Genomic DNA, 16537 nt, shown 5'->3' with positions numbered 1-16537 from the left:
AAGCTGTTCCCTTTATTATCACAATGTCATTGGTGCCTAGGAGTAGCTCTCATATAAGCAGTCTCTCTGACATCACAGACCAGGATATTTAACAATTAACTTTTAGAAGTTACAGCACTTAATACTACTGCTGTTTGTTTCCAAATGTCATAAAGCCCCACCAACAAATGTTTGTTGCTACTCAAGCTGCTACTCCTGAAGTCATGTTACCTATTAGCTCTCCGAACATCTCACACTGTTGCAAAAATACATAAGCAGGTACATTCAATATCTTTGTATTGTAATTGAATGTAGAAATCAAAATGTAAACATATTAGATGCTTTGGGTCACCTTTTTCTTTGAACCAATTCAATTTGGCACGTGGTGTGCATGCAAAGCACCTGCTATATGTTTGTCTAGTTACTTGGTTAGTGGTTTTCTTTTCAGGAATGATCTGACTCATTTCAGCCATAAAATAAATATCAAGGAATGCAAAAGCAGGGTATTACATAATGTTATAGGTCATTGCAGCACCCGTACTGTATAATTTGCTAAAGTGGAATTCCAGCACCAAACAATGTCTCATTATCTAGCTCATAGTGGCCAACATGTATATAAGACCCATTTATGGTATGATATACTTACCCTGTAGTTTTTATGATGTCTTTGTTCCTTTTTATCTCTCAGAAAAATACTAGTCTTTCTAAGTACATTACATGGAGTTAGATTCTGTCTGTTATTTATCGGCCTGTAAATAAGCTGATCCCATGATCCTCATCAATATGGTGCTCTTTACAATCACATTTATGGCAAAGACTCATCTATGATGTATTGTCTTGAATCTGTGTTTTTCTTTTACAAATTAGATTTTCCAATCTACACACACAGCTTGCCTATATTTAATATATAAATGAAATTGTTATTGGCGACCTGATGTCTACTGTAGACTGCTTCTGCACTCTGCAACAGTATGACTGCAGTGTTCTGTAACTCAGGAAGCATGCATCGGAGATGCATGTATATGTGTACTGTGATATCTGTGTGTATATGTATTTAGATGTATATAAAGAGAAAAGCAGAGATTTATTATATGTAAAGTAGATATAATGTTGTTACCCTTTATTAGACATTAGGTCACCAATAACAATTTCAACAATGTCTAAATGTTGACATTAGGGGTAGGCTGTGGGACGATAGGCACTAGGCAATGGTTAAGGTTAGGCTACGCGGGCAGAGGGGGTTGGGGTTAGGGATGGGGGGACTGTACTTGACAGAACTCTGGTGCAGCAGGAACTGACTGTCACATGACCACCTGGTCCCTTGTAATGAACTTCATTCCAGTAATTGAGAGTGGGACTTTCAAATTTAATTATTCCGCTAAATAGAAGTTGTTGCGTGATACAGTGGAGGTGGGTCAGACAGCCTGATTTTCTCAAGGGTCCCACTTTGGCTCAAACTGGAGATTCCCTGGGCAAGACCTGTTTTGTGCCAGGAAAGACATTTTCAGAGATAATTTCCTAATTGTAAAAGTACCCTTTTTTTCGTTTAATTGTTGGACATCCATTTAAAGCTTAAGTATTCTTTATAAGTTTCCCTTTTATTTGACTGTACAGTACATGTTTCTTTTTAATGTAGATGCTTCTGACTGAATACCTGGATATGCAGAACACCAAGACCTCTTCGGAGCCATCAGCCCAGCTCAGCTATGCTAGCACAGGCCGAGAATTTGCAGCTTTTTTTGCAAAGAAGAAAGCCCAGAGACCTAAAAACTCTCTATTCAAGTATGTTCTGATGCTTTTGTTTCACATCTCTTTATTTAAATATATTTCTAACATAAAGTGCAGATAACATGTTATATACATTTATAAAGAAATATCATTTAATATTTTTTTTTAGTTTCTGTGTGTTTATTCTATTTCATAAAAGAGGAATTTGGGCTACAAGTTGTAAATCTTATATCTGTTCCTCCTCTGGCATAAGTGCAATTGGAATGAGGAATGTGAGTTGTGTCATCAAGCTATCTTGTTTAAGCTTCATGACTAATACTTTTTAACTGTATTTAAACAAAGTGTAATCATATTAAATATATTTTCCTTAGGTTTGAGTCCTCTTCTCATGCAATTAGCATGAGTGCCTACTTACGGGAACAGAGACGAGAGCTGTACAGCAAAAGTGGAGAACTTTTAGGTGAGCAATGTGTTTGCATGACAATTTAAAGGTGGGCATTTAATGGGTGAAACTTTTCTTTACAAACTACAGGCCCAGCAAAAAAACCATATATGTTGCTTGTACGCTGTATTGTTCCCAAAAGTTAAAAATCACATTTGAGTTCTGAAATTTAAAATGATCTTCAATTTTTTTATGAAATTGTAAATCTGAACTAAACCTGAAGAGCCAGTCAGACATTTGCTTTCATTGTGCGTGCACTGTGCAGATAATAGCTAATTGATTATTTGTTGAAATGGTTTTATTGCGGATTAGTATCTTTTAAGTAAATTTAGTATATACACATTTCTGTTTCTTTATTGTGCTGACAAAGGTATCAATTTCTGCCACCATCATAAATGTCAGACAGACTGGTTACCACTAAAGCCTGGTACCTTCAGATGTACAGAATGTACAAGTTGTTGATATATGCTCACTGGGGAACATTTTAAGGACCCTATTTCTAATACATAAGATTCATCGGCTTTCTTCTGAAAGCAAATTTGTGATGTATGCCATAACATGCCCTTGTAACCGTATCTACATTGGTAAAACTATTGGGATGTTAATAGCGAATAGCTCTACACAGATCTTCTATTAACAAAAAGCCTCTCTTTCAATTGATACTGGCACTCCTCCTGTTTCCAGGCATTTAAAAGAAATGGGTCATAATGTACTGGACTTCACAGTTATGATGATTGACTATATTCCACCACTCAAAAGTGGGGGTAACCGTGGCAGTTACTCCTTCAGCATGGAGCAAAATGGATATATGCCTTGAGTGCAATGGTCTCTGTTGATCTTAATGTAGCTTTACTTGTTTTCTTTACATGTTGTTGTTTGGATCTCCCTCTCCAGTTTTTTTTTCTCATTTTCTTTTATTTAATGTAGGTGTTCTAGGCTAATGGGCATATGTTTTGTGATACCCTACTGAGCATGCACTTCGTTTTTTTTTATTTACATTTTTTTGGAGGGAAGGGGGGGGGGATTCATGAGGCGGGATGTAACCGGGAAGTCGGCTGATATTATACCGTCAGCCGGCTTCCCGACTGTGATATCCCGGCGAGGGAAAAATAACCGGCGTCTATATGTAGACGCCGCTCATTTCACAGACGCCGGGAGACTGGCGTACGGCATCCCGATCGAAGGGATGCCGGGCGCTGCGAGCGGACAGCCGCGGTGGGGGGATTGTTAGGTTTAGGGCTTCCGGGGGGGAGACTTAGGGTTAGGCACCCCCCCGGGAGGTTAGGTTTAGGCTAGGGGGAGGGAGGGTAGGGTTAGGCACCCCCGGGGGGAGGTTAGGGTTAGGCACCCCACGGGGGACTTAGGTTTAGGCAGCGGGGAAGGTGGGGATTAGGGTTAGGCACTTGGGGGGCAGATTAGGGTTAGGCACCCCTAAGGGAGGGTTAGGGGGGTGGGTTAGGTTAGTTAGTACTTACCTGGGGATGACCGGGATTTCCAGCCCTGTCGGCCTGACGCTGCCGGGATTAGAACTGCCAGCCATGCTCCCGGCGGTATTACATACAGATTCCCTTGAGGCATCTATTATAACCTGATCATTATGGGAGCAGTAAATGGTCATTAATGAGATGCATTGTATTCTTGGTTTTTCATGTGAGTGCATGCTTGGGGGTGGGGATCGCCACATGGTGTTTCCATTTAGCCTCATGGTTTAATGATTTTCACTCTTTCTGGAAATAGCAGCACTATGCCGCATGATGATGGTGCATGTCAGCACCGAAAATGGCCGTCTGCTGTACTATGTGACTGATTCATGATTGCTGTACCCTGTGACATGAAAAGTATACAGCATTTTTGGTGACACGTTTTATTGTGGCTGATGGCATGATGTTATATCAATACCCTTTTTTCCATTTTTCAAATATGGTGTGCTGGCTTATTTCTGGACATTCTAGAACAGTGTTGGCTAACCTTCACACTCCAGCTGTTATGGAACTACATAACCCAGCATGCACTGCTACAGTTTTGCTATTAGGGCATGCTAAAACTGTGGCAGGACATGCTGGGATATATAGTTCCACAACAACTGGAGTGTCTAGGTTAGCCAACACTGTTCTAGAATATGCTTGCTGTTTATCTTTTATAACTAACCACCCAGTGATTGAATACAAGTTTGATTGTAATGCTGGGTACACACTGGCAGATATTTTGGGTGAGCAATTGATCGGCCAATATATATCGTGTGACCGTCGGCCATTGTGTACCAGTGAGATGTCTGTGAACGATGGCGTTCACATACATATTGCATCAGCAGTGCTGCACAGACGATGGCAGATATAAGTGTACGGGCAGTCTCCTTTTTGCCCGTACACTTGCAGTGGAGGCCGCGGAGTGGGTCACAGTACGCCCCCCCAGTCAGCAGGACCTGCGGCCAGGTGACAGATGATGGTTGTTCAGCGTGTATGAACAACCATCATCTGCAGATATCTGTCCATCGTGCTGTGTGTGTACGGGTGAACAGCCGCACGCCCGTACACTTTTTTGCAACGGCCATGGTGATGGGGTTTGCGGCATGACCATTGGCCAGCAGGGCCGGCGGCTAGGTGACAGATGATGGTTGTTCAGTGTATTTGAAGAACCATCATCTGCAGATCACTCAATCTGCAGATATATATGTTAGGTGTGTATCCAGCTTAAGATGCAGGCACCTTTTCAGTAGTTATAACTAAAGGTGCGTACACACGTAACGATTTTTTGAACGATTTAACTATAACGACGTCGTTCATTTTTTGGGGTGAACGATAATCGTCCAAGCACGCTCCCGTTTGTAGTCATCGTCCATTCTGACTGTCCAATATAATGATTTTCATTCAGAAAATAGTTCATGTTGTACAGAATGAACGATGTCCATTCACTGTATACATGATTAAAAAATCATTTATCGTTTGAGTCGCTGACAAAATCGTTCATTAATTTAGCAACCAACGATTTTTGTAAACTATTTTTTTTTACATTTTCAAGGGAAAATCGGAACGAAAATCGCTGGTTACTAAAATCGTTACGTGTGTATGCAGCTTTAGAGATACTACACTCATTTTTCTGTTGTTTTTGTCTGTTGAATTCTAGAATATTGCAAGACTGTATCCTTTCAGCAAGATTAGAGGTAGTGTTGTGCATTTACAGTAAGTAAATTGCTGTAAGGAGTCAGAATGATTTGATAACAGTCAACATCTTTTCACTAGCATTATAACTTGGAGCTGTTGCTGGGAATATAATGTTTATGTGGGCTACCAGGGTAAGTATTGCTATAAGTAATAGTTTTTGTTTTAATATTGCTGATTTTCTAATATGATTTTGTTTATGAATGAAGATATTATGTCATTGAGTGCCCATATCTCTCTCCTTTTAAGAACTAGGAGCAAGTTTGCAAAAGTGAGTTAGTTTTATGAAACTTGCAGACATTGCGTTAATGCGGGCCCCCTAAAAATAGCGAGATCCAAATAGAAATGCCAAGTTGCAGAACTCGCACAGCGGTAGTTCGACTTTTCTACAAATTGTGACTGGGGAGAAGAGCTTAAAAAGTAGATAAACCATCCTGGAAAATGGCAACTGAGATAGCAGGGCCATAGAAAAGGCTGATAGTGGCCATAAGTTCTGGAGGTTCTTAAAATGTGTCAAATGGCTGGTATCTGTCCCACATCATTTACACCTCCACGTATTTGTCCCACATCTTTTACACCTCCACGTATCTGTCCCACATAATTTACACCTCCACGTATCTGTCCCACATAATTTACACCTCCACGTATCTGTCCCACATCTTTTACACCTCCACGTATCTGTCCCACATCTTTTACACCTCCACGTATCTGTCCCACATAATTTACACCTCCACGTATCTGTCCCACATCATTTACACCTCCACGTATCTGTCCCACATAATTTACACCTCTACGTATCTGTCCCACATCATTGACACCTCCAATACCTGTCCCACATCATTTGCACCTCCAATACCTGTCCCACATTATTTACACATCCATATACCTGTCCCACATTATTTACACCTCCACGTATCTGTCCCACATCTTTTACACCTCCACGTATCTGTCCCACATCTTTTACACCTCCACGTATCTGTCCCACATCATTTACACCTCCCCGTATCTCTCCCACATCATTTACACCTCCCCGTATCTCTCCCACATCATTTACACCTCCACGTATCTGTCCCACATCTCTTAACCAATTATTGAGCTTTTTAGAGAAATTCACCTGAAAACGGACTTTTCTTTATTGTCCATATAATGCTTTTTAAACCCTTCAAGTGCGTGATTATTTATTAGAAGGGGTTTACCAGATGTTCTGCAATGTGTCCCCACACTTTTACCTTTACAATAATGATTTTTTTTGGGTACGTTTTCACCTGCTCAGGGGGTGCGCACAAAAAAACTGCACATTTTCCAATAATTTTTTTTTTTTTTTCACTTTTTCTGCATTTAAAAAAAAAGTGTTATTACAATGTTTGTTTTTCAGTATTTCTGTTTTATTATAACAGGAGCAGAGAGATATCCTTTTTCTGTGATATTCATGCAATCACCTTAGCCAGGCATTGTAAGGCCTCTTATTTCTTCTACGTGTGTTTTTTCCAACTTATCGTATTAGCCTCAGTCTCTCTACAAAGACCATCCAATCAAAGTAGGTTATTAAAACCGGGGAGCTTTATGACTGAGAATTAATTAGTAAAGTATTTTCATGCAAAACATCCAATTTTTTGATTAGCAACAGAGCAGGGCTGCAATTAGCACTCTGGGAAGCGTACATTTCCAGCTTTTGATTCTCAGGAAATAAGATTATCAAACTAGGGTCAGGCACTTGACAGCAGAGGGTTTTAACGTGTAAGAAAATAATTTGTTTCTTGATTTTGTTACTTAGATTTCATTAAGACCACAGCCTGAGGGGGAGGAATTTCCAAGACTGATTTAAACTCTGTATTTTTTCTGTTTTGTATACATTTATGGCATTAATATTGCCATGCTGCTGGTACCATGTATGATATGGGTAAAACTGAGTGCGGGCATATTCCTTTTCTGTTTTAAACTCAGTATACAGGTATACAAAATATCAAAAGTATCTCTGGTGCGACAGCAAAGTCTTTATTATTAACATAGAGGCTAATTCAGACATCATTTACTTGCATTTAAAAATACATTTTCTACTTCAGGGTCCATAGGGTAACCACAGGATACCTTGGGGTATAGGTGATGACGTCAGGCATCGGGCACCATAGAGTTAAAGCTTTCAGCCGCCCAGGATGCACTAGGGTCCCCCTCCTACACCCCGCCCCCGAGCCAAGGCATCTCAGTTTCGTTTGGTGCCCGGCCGGTGTCGGATGCAGCTGCTAGAGGAGGGCTTAGAAGAGCCCCTGAAGTTTTCTTCATTGCAGCGGTGGCTGCACATCTGGAAGTACAGCATGGACAGTCAATACTGACGTCCACGCTGTCTTCCCTACACCCCGCCGGTACCAGAACGCCGGTACCGATCCAGGGATGCTGGTAAGCATCTGGGGTCACAGCTAGCGGTGACCCCAGATGTTTTGGGCCATGGCCGTATCTAAGGGGGACAACAGGTAAGCAGCAGGGGTCCCATGGTGGGACCCTGCTGAACATGGTCCAAAGTCCCCAGGCAGGGGGCTCCCTGGGGACTGGCTGCAGCGTGGAGCCAGGTATTAACCTGCGCTTCCACTACCCCCCTGGGACAGCGGACTGCGGCAGAGCGATAGCGTTGCGGCGTCCCAGGGGTTAAATGCATGCCAGGGGAGCGCGCCTTCCCTGTCTCACAGCCGGCGCCTCCCCCGCTGCACACAGCCGTCTCTGCACATGCCGACTGGCCCTGTGGCAGCACTCCTCCTCCAGGCTAGCCTCCTCTATGCTCCTCGGTGGCCATCTTCAGTAACGCATGGTGAACGCTGCTGGAAGCCTAAGATCGGAGGCATCGTGGTCTGGGTCCCCCCGCATACCTCTCCTCCGCTTGGTCAGGTCTGTGTATGCAGCGCTGTGTCCTACCAGACTCTGTGTAGTTGAGTATCAGAGCTGATAGTGCAGGATTTATTTTTCTGTACATTGTATGTGACTGTGCTAGCGCTGCTGCCTGTACTTTTAATTTCTTACTGTCAGCCTTATTACTGTCCCTGTTCTTTCTGCTAAAGCCCTTGCGGTACGGTGCTTGCAGGGTGGTCTCTCGCTATACTAATAAGTATTGGTGAGAGGGGTCACATACTTACCATCATGTCTGAGAGTGACTTTCCTCTCCAGCTTCAGTGTACTACGTGTAAAGTATCTATAGCGGAGGGGGAGGGTAGCGCGGAGGGGCTATGCCGGCAGTGTTATTTATTGGCGCAGCCAATTACTGTCACAGCACCGGTACAGGAGCCACCCTGGGCTTGTTTCGCCAAAGCGCTTACAACCCTGGTGGGCCAGTTAGCTCCGCAGCCTGCGTTCTCACAGATGGGATTGTCCCAGCAATCAGTGGTGTCGTCACCCATCCAGGGTTTCCCGAGGCAATTGATGGTACCCCACAGTCTCCCTATTTCTCCTCCCCAGGTCTCTCAGGAGCCTGCGTGGGTTAATTCCCTGACTAGTTCTGTACAGCACTTGTCGGATGTGTTACAAGGGGAGTCTGTGTTGCGGCCACATAAGCGGCCGGTGGCGTCTGTCTGCTCCTTATGAGGATGACGACGTGACGTCTGATGATGGGGAGATTCTAGATCTTTCGGACCAGGAACCTCTCCGTACTAAGAAGGCGGACGCTAGGTCCAAGGTGTATATTCCTGGACTTATTCGGGCAGTCCGCACAGCTTTGGTGATTGAGGACGAAGATCCTCCGGTGTCCAAATCTAAATATGCCTTTTTTTTAAGGCTATTAAGGATGACGCCACAGTGTTTCCTCTTTCGGGTCAATTGGTGGACCATTTTGAGGAGGCGTGGAAACAGCCTGGCAAACGGTACCAGCCGCAGAGGCATTTGGCGGTGGCTTATCCGTTTGCGGATAATTATTTTTCTAAGTGGGAATCCCCTCCACAGGTGGATTCTCATGTGACACGCCTAGTCCGTAGTGCCACATTACCCATGCCATCCATGTTTTCCCTAAAGGATGCTACGGACCGCAAGGTGGAGATCTGCCTAAAGTCCGTTTATTCCCTTGCGGGGGGGCAGCTAGGCCGGCTATGGCCATTTGTTGGGTTGCCAGAGCTATGGAGCGCTGGGCTGACACTTTGGAGGCGTCCTTCGATTCCGACTGTTCGGCTGAACAGACGGAGTTGATCGGCAATCTCCGGGATTCGGCCACTTATATCAACGAAGCGGCCTTGGATATCAGTACCCTGGCGTCTCGGATTTCTTCGGCAGCTGTAGCTGCTCGTCGCACCTTATGGTTGCGATCTTGGAAGGTTGACGCTGATTCCAAAAAGGGCTTGGAAGCGTTGCCTTTTAATGGAAAAGTTCTATTTGGTCCGGACCTGGACAAAATTGTAGCCACACTGGCGGCAGCCAAATCGGCATGTCTCCCGTCTGTTGCAGTTCCTTCCGGTTCAGGTACGTCGTCCTTTCAGCCTTATAGGGCCCAGGGTAGGCCTCAAGCACAGTCCTTTCCCCGACAGGCTGGCCCCAAAAAATCGGCCAAGCCCCGGAAGCAGCCTGGAGTACCAGACGTCCGGCCCCTAAGCCAGATGACAAGCCTGCGGCCTGACGGTCCGGGCCTCCATTTGGGGGATCCCAAAGTGGGAGGCTGCCTGCTGCAGTTCGCCCGGTGTTGGTCAGTCACCACGACAGACACTTGGGTTCTCGAGGTGGTTTCTCATGGGTACGCCCTCTCCTTCCGGCACAGATCCCCGTCTCGATTCTTCACCACGGGTCTGCCATCAGACTGGAACAAAGCCTTGGAACTGCGGAAGGTCTTGCACACTATGCTCCAGGCTGGAGTTATAGTGCCTGTTCCATTCTCCCAGAGGGGCCAGGGTTTCTATTCCAATCTCTTTTTGGTGCAGAAACCCAATGGGTCGTATCATCCGATACTCAACCTCAAAGCTCTCAACAAGTCTTTGCGGGTGCCAAAGTTTCGGATGGAGACCCTACGGTCCATCATTCTGGCGCTGGAACCTGGGGACTACATGGTGTCGTTGGACATACAGGACGCTTACCTGCATGTCCCTATTCTTTTACGCCATCAACAGTTCCTCAGGTTTGCAATCCGCAACGACCACTTTCAGTTTCGGGCGTTACCCTTTGGCCTGACGACAGCACCACGTGTTTTCACCAAGGTGATGGCGGTCATGGCGGCTTCCCTGCGGCTGCAGGGAGTCCGCATGTTACCGTACTTGGACGACCTTCTCTTGGTGGCAGGATCTCCAGAGCTCCTTCTACGCCAATTGGACCTGACCATTGCGGTACTGCAACGGCACGGCTGGTTAATAAACTGGCAGAAGTCCACCCTGATCCCGTCTCAGCGGATTCTGCACCTCGGAGCCTTATTGGACTCCGGACAGCAAAGGATCTTTGTGATGGGGCAAAAGATCTCTGCCTTGCAGTTGAGGGTGCGCAGTTGTCTGCAGAGCCTCCGGGTGTCTCTGCACTCAGCGATGAGGTTACTGTGCTCCATGGTGTCGGTATTCAACATGGTGGAATATGCCCAGTTTCACTCCAGACCTCTGCAGCTCCTGATCCTGTCCAAATGGAATGGACTGCCTCAGACTCTAAAATCCCAGACGATGGTGCTCACTCCGGAGGTTCGCCTGTACCTAACCTGGTGGTTGCAGATGACCCATCTCGCACAAGAGACTAAAAGGCGTCTCTGGTGGATGCTCTGTCCGTCCGGTGGACGTTCCGGATCGCTTATCTGTTTCCTCCGTTTTCCCTTCTTCCGCGGGTAATCCGGAAATCCAAACAGGAAGGAGGGACGCTTCCAGCTCTGTAGTGCGAACCATGCTAAGAGCTCGGAAACCGTCTTCTGCGAGAATATACCATCGTGTGTGGCATACGTTCTTCCAGTGGTGTCGACCGAGAGGTTATGCACCTCGGGAATTTCGTCTGTCTAGAGTGCTAGCCTTCCTACAAGCGGGACTGGACCATGGGCTTCGCCTTGCTTCATTGAAGGTGCAGGTTTCTGCCCTGTCTGTCTGGTTCCATCGTAGGATTGCTACAATCCCTGATGTGCACACCTTTATGCAAGGTGTTCTGCGAATTCAGCCGCCTTTTGTTCCACCTGTGGCGCCTTTGGACTTGGCTGTGGTCCTGAGGGCTCTCCAGGGACCGCCGTTTGAACCACTGGGCTCAGTGGATCTTAAATGGCTAACAGCTAAGACTGTTTTCCTTCTGGCCATAGCTTCGGCCAGACGTTTTTCTGATTTAGGGGCTCTCTTGTAGACCCCCTTTCTTGATTTTTCATGGGAACAGGGCAGTGCTGCGCACTCGTCCTGAATTTCATCCCAAAGTTGTTTCCCGGTTTCACATTAACGAAGAAATCGTTGTGCCGGCTTTTAACTCACCTGGCCTTTCAGTGGGTGAGGCCACTTTGGATGTTGTGCGGGCCTTAAGGACTTATGTTGACCGCACTTCTTCATTTAGGAAGTCGGATGCCTTGTTTGTCCTCTATGGTTTCCGTAAAAAGGGTTGGCCTGCTTCAAAGCAAACTTTGGCAGCTTGGATCCGTATGGCGATTTCAGAAGCTTATCTTCATGAAGGCCTGCCGGTTCCACCTTCTGTGAGGGCTCATTCCACTAGGTCTGTGGGTCCTTCGTGGGCAGCTCGACATGGTGCTTCTGCAGTCCAGATCTGCAAGGCGGCCACGTGGTCTTCTGTCCATACCTTTGTGAGGTATTACGCATTTGACACCTTTGCCTCTCAGGATGCTTCCTTCGGGCGGCGGATTCTCCTTTCAGCACAGGAGCGTCCCCACCCTTAAAGGATACTGCTTTGGGACATCCCCAAGGTATCCTGTGGATACCCTATGGACCCTGAAGTAGAAAATATGAGATATGGTAAGAACTTACCTTTGTTATCTCTATTTCTACGAAGTCCATAGGGTTCCACAGGACTCCCGCCCTGTCGCACCTGTGCTGCAGATGGGCTTTGCTCTGGTCACCGGTTTTTCTGTCTCCCTCTGGTGAGAATGTGATTCTTGTGTGTGTCCAGATCTTTTTTTCTCTCTTCCTTCTCCTCCGGCCTATGGCTTGGTACGTAACTGAGATGCCTTGGCTCGGGGGCGGGGTATAGGAGGGGGACCCTAGTGCATCCTGGGAGGCTGAAAACTTAACTCTATGGTGCCCGATGCCTGACGTCATCACCTATACCCCAAGGTATCCTGTGGAACCCTTTGGACTTCGTAGAAATAGAGATAACAAAGGTAAGTTCTTACCATATCTCATATTATTACACTCTTGGACTGAATCCTCATTGGTACAGCTAAGATAGCATTCCATTGTCATATGGTTAGACAGACCAAATGAACACAATTATTCTTATTTTAATTTTTTTCCCTCTCTAAAATTGTTGACTAACAATAAACACTAAACTAATGTATTTCTAAAGTAAATACACAGATATGGGGCTGTGTGAGATTAATATTATACTGTATATTCATAAGCAGACACCTAAATACATGGTATCTGTTATCTGGGTTGCTTGAGGCTTTAGAATTTCAGTTAAGGAATTTTCTGTATTTTGGAACTAAGAGCCCGATTTAGGGATGGAAGGAATTGCAGAGCTGCACACAAATGGCTGTGCAATTCCGTCCATCTAAAATCCTACTTGCCGACTTTATTAATCTCCTCCTCAGGAGAAGCCCAGGGAGGAAATTCTGTTGACATCTTCGGGGGGCAGGGCACGACTGTATACGTCATTAGGCTTCGCCCCACCACAGGAAAAAGCCGATATTCGCAGGTCCGCCTGAGGGGCCGGGGCTAAATGACGCAATTTGCTTCATTTTTGCCCCGCCTCTACTCTTGGACCCGAAAATTCCTGTTAAAACCTCCCTGTCCTGCCTACTTCACTAGGAAGTGGGTGGAATGCTGGAGATATGCCTACTCTTCCGGGGGTGCAGGGGGGTTACCTAAAAAATCTGGAGCCTCCCGCAACTTTTGGTAGAGTAGGCATGTATGTCTAAAATGCAAATGCAGGAAACAGACACCTCCTTGCTGCATCTGCTGTCCCAGTGCTGCGACCGAGGTTACGATGGTTGCCCCTTTGACCAGGCTGCGGTAGCTGAAGTTTACCGCAGCCTGACCGGGTGCTGGCAGTTTGTGATGCCAGGAAATCTGCATCCACTGACGTAGACTTTGACCTCGTCCCTCTCGGAAAACGGGGGCATCATGCTTTTCCGGGGGATGCTGCCCAGGAACTGAGCCTCAAAATTCAGCAGCCTGTCAATCAGGCTGGGAGGCACTGCGAGCAGACTCACAGATGGAGGTCTGCACATGCGCAGGTGTGCGCTAATCATCAGGTTAGCGTACATCACTGAATCAGACCCACAGTGTCTAAAATATTATAAGACCTCAGTTCCCCGTCCCCCCCTTTGCCCACACTGCCCTTTTTCTGCTGACCCATGCTTCTGGCTCCATCTTGATCCTACCACATCGTCGATTCGTCCAGCTGCCCTCACTCCCATACTTACCCTGCGGCTAGTCCTCTTCTTCTAAGACTGTCCTGTCTCCCTCACAGTGGAAGACAATAGGACGCACGCCCAGGCTTCCACTGCGCGCGTATTCAGGAGATGGGACAGAACTTCTGAAATTATTATATAAATGCCTGAAAATTCTCCCCATCTTCCGCATCTCTCCACCCGGCTATCTCCTTCTACTTATTGGGTAGATTTATCAAATCTTGGCGGGAGATATAGTGGAGAGAAATAAAGTACAGACCAATTAGCTTCTCATTGTTATTTTAAAGGTTGTGCTACAGAAATGACAGAAGCTGATTGCTTGGTACTTATCTCTCTCCACTATATCTCTCGAAGATTTGATAACTCTTCCCCTTATATTTTTTAGCAGTGCTCCTGACAGGTACTCAAGAAGAACCAATTTGGTTCTTTGTGTATGAGAATATATTTTTTGTTTCTTGGTTCTTGGTAACAGGTTCATATGAATAGGAGATTCCATATCTGTATACATTTATTTGCTGTATATATGTAGTATCATTGTGCAAGTCTGGAGAAGTTCCTGGAGGTTCCAACACATCTTAACAATTACTGCTGGCACCTAACTTTTGAAGAGTTGTTTGTTTAACTCATCCTGGCTCCTAGGTTTGATCCTGACATTTGCATCATTTTCGGTCATTGAGCATGCAGTTGGATATTTAAAATGACTTCAAGACACACTAATACACATAACTTAATACAATTTGTCTGATAGGCATCAAAGGCACATAAGGATCAATGAAATTAAATTGGCAACTTGTTCTGGGCATGAACGTGCAGGGCCCGAGTCTAGGACCTTATCTGGCACTTGAGTGATAGTAATGCAATTAGGCAGGTTTCTAGTTTAATAAATACAAACATTTTAATAAATGTACCATGCATTAGAATACAAAAGATTACCAGTACCAGAAAACATGGGCTTAAATTCAGACGTTTAGCCACATTTTAAAAAACAAAGTGTAATCCTGGGATGCCCAATCAAATTTGGTAGTATGGCAGGCTAACCTTATGGTGAAGGTATGTTGGATACAGGGGTGTGGCTTCAGACACTTTTTGATTTATTTACCTTGCTGCTGTAGGGTGGTGCTATCCGTATCTAAACATTTTATTGCGTCTCAAGTGTGCCCGTTTGTCTTTCATTATTAAAACACATTTGTTATAATGATTTACATTTGTTAGTTTCATTTTTCCGTGCTGTGGTTAAGACACTATGGGGTCAATCCTATTATGTGCCAAGGGTGCAAGTTGGCGTTGCAACGGACTGGCACCTTGCCCCCTTCGTGGCTCGCCCCAAGCCTGAATTCGCTGAATTTTGCTTTGAGCCCTATAGGACTGTGCTGCCGTAAGTGTGGCCTTTGCCGCGATGACTCGTGGCAAAGGCCCGGTGAGATCATCATGGCTAATAGGTGAAAGCCCCATGATAAATCTAAGTGTTTACAAATAAAAATAATAAAAAACAACCTATAAATATGATAATTAGGTAAAAAAAAAAACTTGTTTGGATTTAGTCTGCTAAAAATGCGCTTACAGGGGGATGTTGGGGTTAAATTACAGCCCCAGTCAATCCGTGCTTCCCCATGTACATGCTGGCTTAATACCCGTGAATAGGACAACCAGTTCTTGAGACAAACTACTGTATTTGCTGGCTGGCACAGAGAGATGTAGGGCATTTCCCTCAAACATAGAAGGGGATATGTATCAATCCTTGGAGAGAGATAAAGTACCAACCAATCAGCTCCTGTCACTTTACAGGCTGTGTTTGAAAAATGGCAGTTAGAATCTAATTGGTTGGTACATTATCACTCTCCAAGGATTAGTTCATACAGCCCATGTTACAATTGGACACAATGCAAGGCACATTACAATCTCCCAGCAGAAGAATTGCACTGCTGGCACAAAATGCAGTACCATGTTAACAAACTAGCCCTGTGCCTGCCCCATAACATGTGTCTCTGCACCCTTCACTGGCTACCTGTTTTAAGATTGGCTCACTGACTCTCAAAGCCCTTCTTAACCAGGGTCCAAGGTACCTGCAGCAGCTTCTGATCCCTTACTGCCCAGCTCGCTTACTGCGATCTGTAGATGGACTATTAGCAGTACTGAAAATCTCCTTAAACTTATTATTATTCATAGATTGCTATACAATATAACAGTATATGCAATACAAAACACATTCTTCCTCAGAGATTATACAGACAAGTGTGGAATTCACTAAAACCTTTACAGTCCTATACCATTAGAGCACCTGGGCTTTGAGAAATGCCCTCTTATTCGAAGGTAAACTTAAACTCCTAGTTATGGCTAGTACCCCAATGTCAAATTCGTATTCCTTAGCTTCCTGCCAGCTTCGTTTGTCCTTCTCATATCATGACTCTGCTCACGTTACATGTTGACCTGTCCTCACTAATATTAATAGACCAAAGGACAGGTCACTACCTCCCGCAAGAACGCTAATCCCATCTACTGGTCGTCTGAAGTCTGATGATTTGATTCCTAATAAAAACAGTACATGCAGTCGCCCAGCATGTGAAGATTCTATACAATAAAGTGGTCATATACACTTTAAACATGATCGAATATGCTATAATCTTGTGTTCCTTTTAGTTCAACATTGACATATTAAGGAATGTCCACTTACAAACATACAAGTCTTCATGTGGCTCTTCTGGGGACCCTAATTCATTTTTTTCTCTGTTATAAGCAGCA

General features: G+C 45.0%; 1 protein-coding gene across 2 annotated transcripts in view; it reads left to right on the top strand.

Annotated features, from left to right (window-relative positions):
• Window positions 1-16537, top strand: part of EXOC4 (exocyst complex component 4) — a 453886-nt gene that overhangs the window by 105729 nt on the left and 331620 nt on the right. For both annotated transcript variants that reach the window (XM_088468694.1, XM_088468695.1), the window contains exons 8-9: window positions 1616-1761; window positions 2079-2167. In XM_088468694.1, coding sequence (XP_088324820.1) covers window positions 1616-1761; window positions 2079-2167 — 235 coding nt within the window. The remainder of the gene's footprint in view (window positions 1-1615; window positions 1762-2078; window positions 2168-16537) is intronic.

Source organism: Taudactylus pleione, unplaced genomic scaffold, assembly GCF_031769625.1.
Source record: "Taudactylus pleione unplaced genomic scaffold, aTauple2 ptg000086l, whole genome shotgun sequence".
Lineage (NCBI taxonomy): Eukaryota > Metazoa > Chordata > Amphibia > Anura > Myobatrachidae > Taudactylus > Taudactylus pleione.
This window is presented reverse-complemented; position numbering and strand designations above follow the sequence as displayed.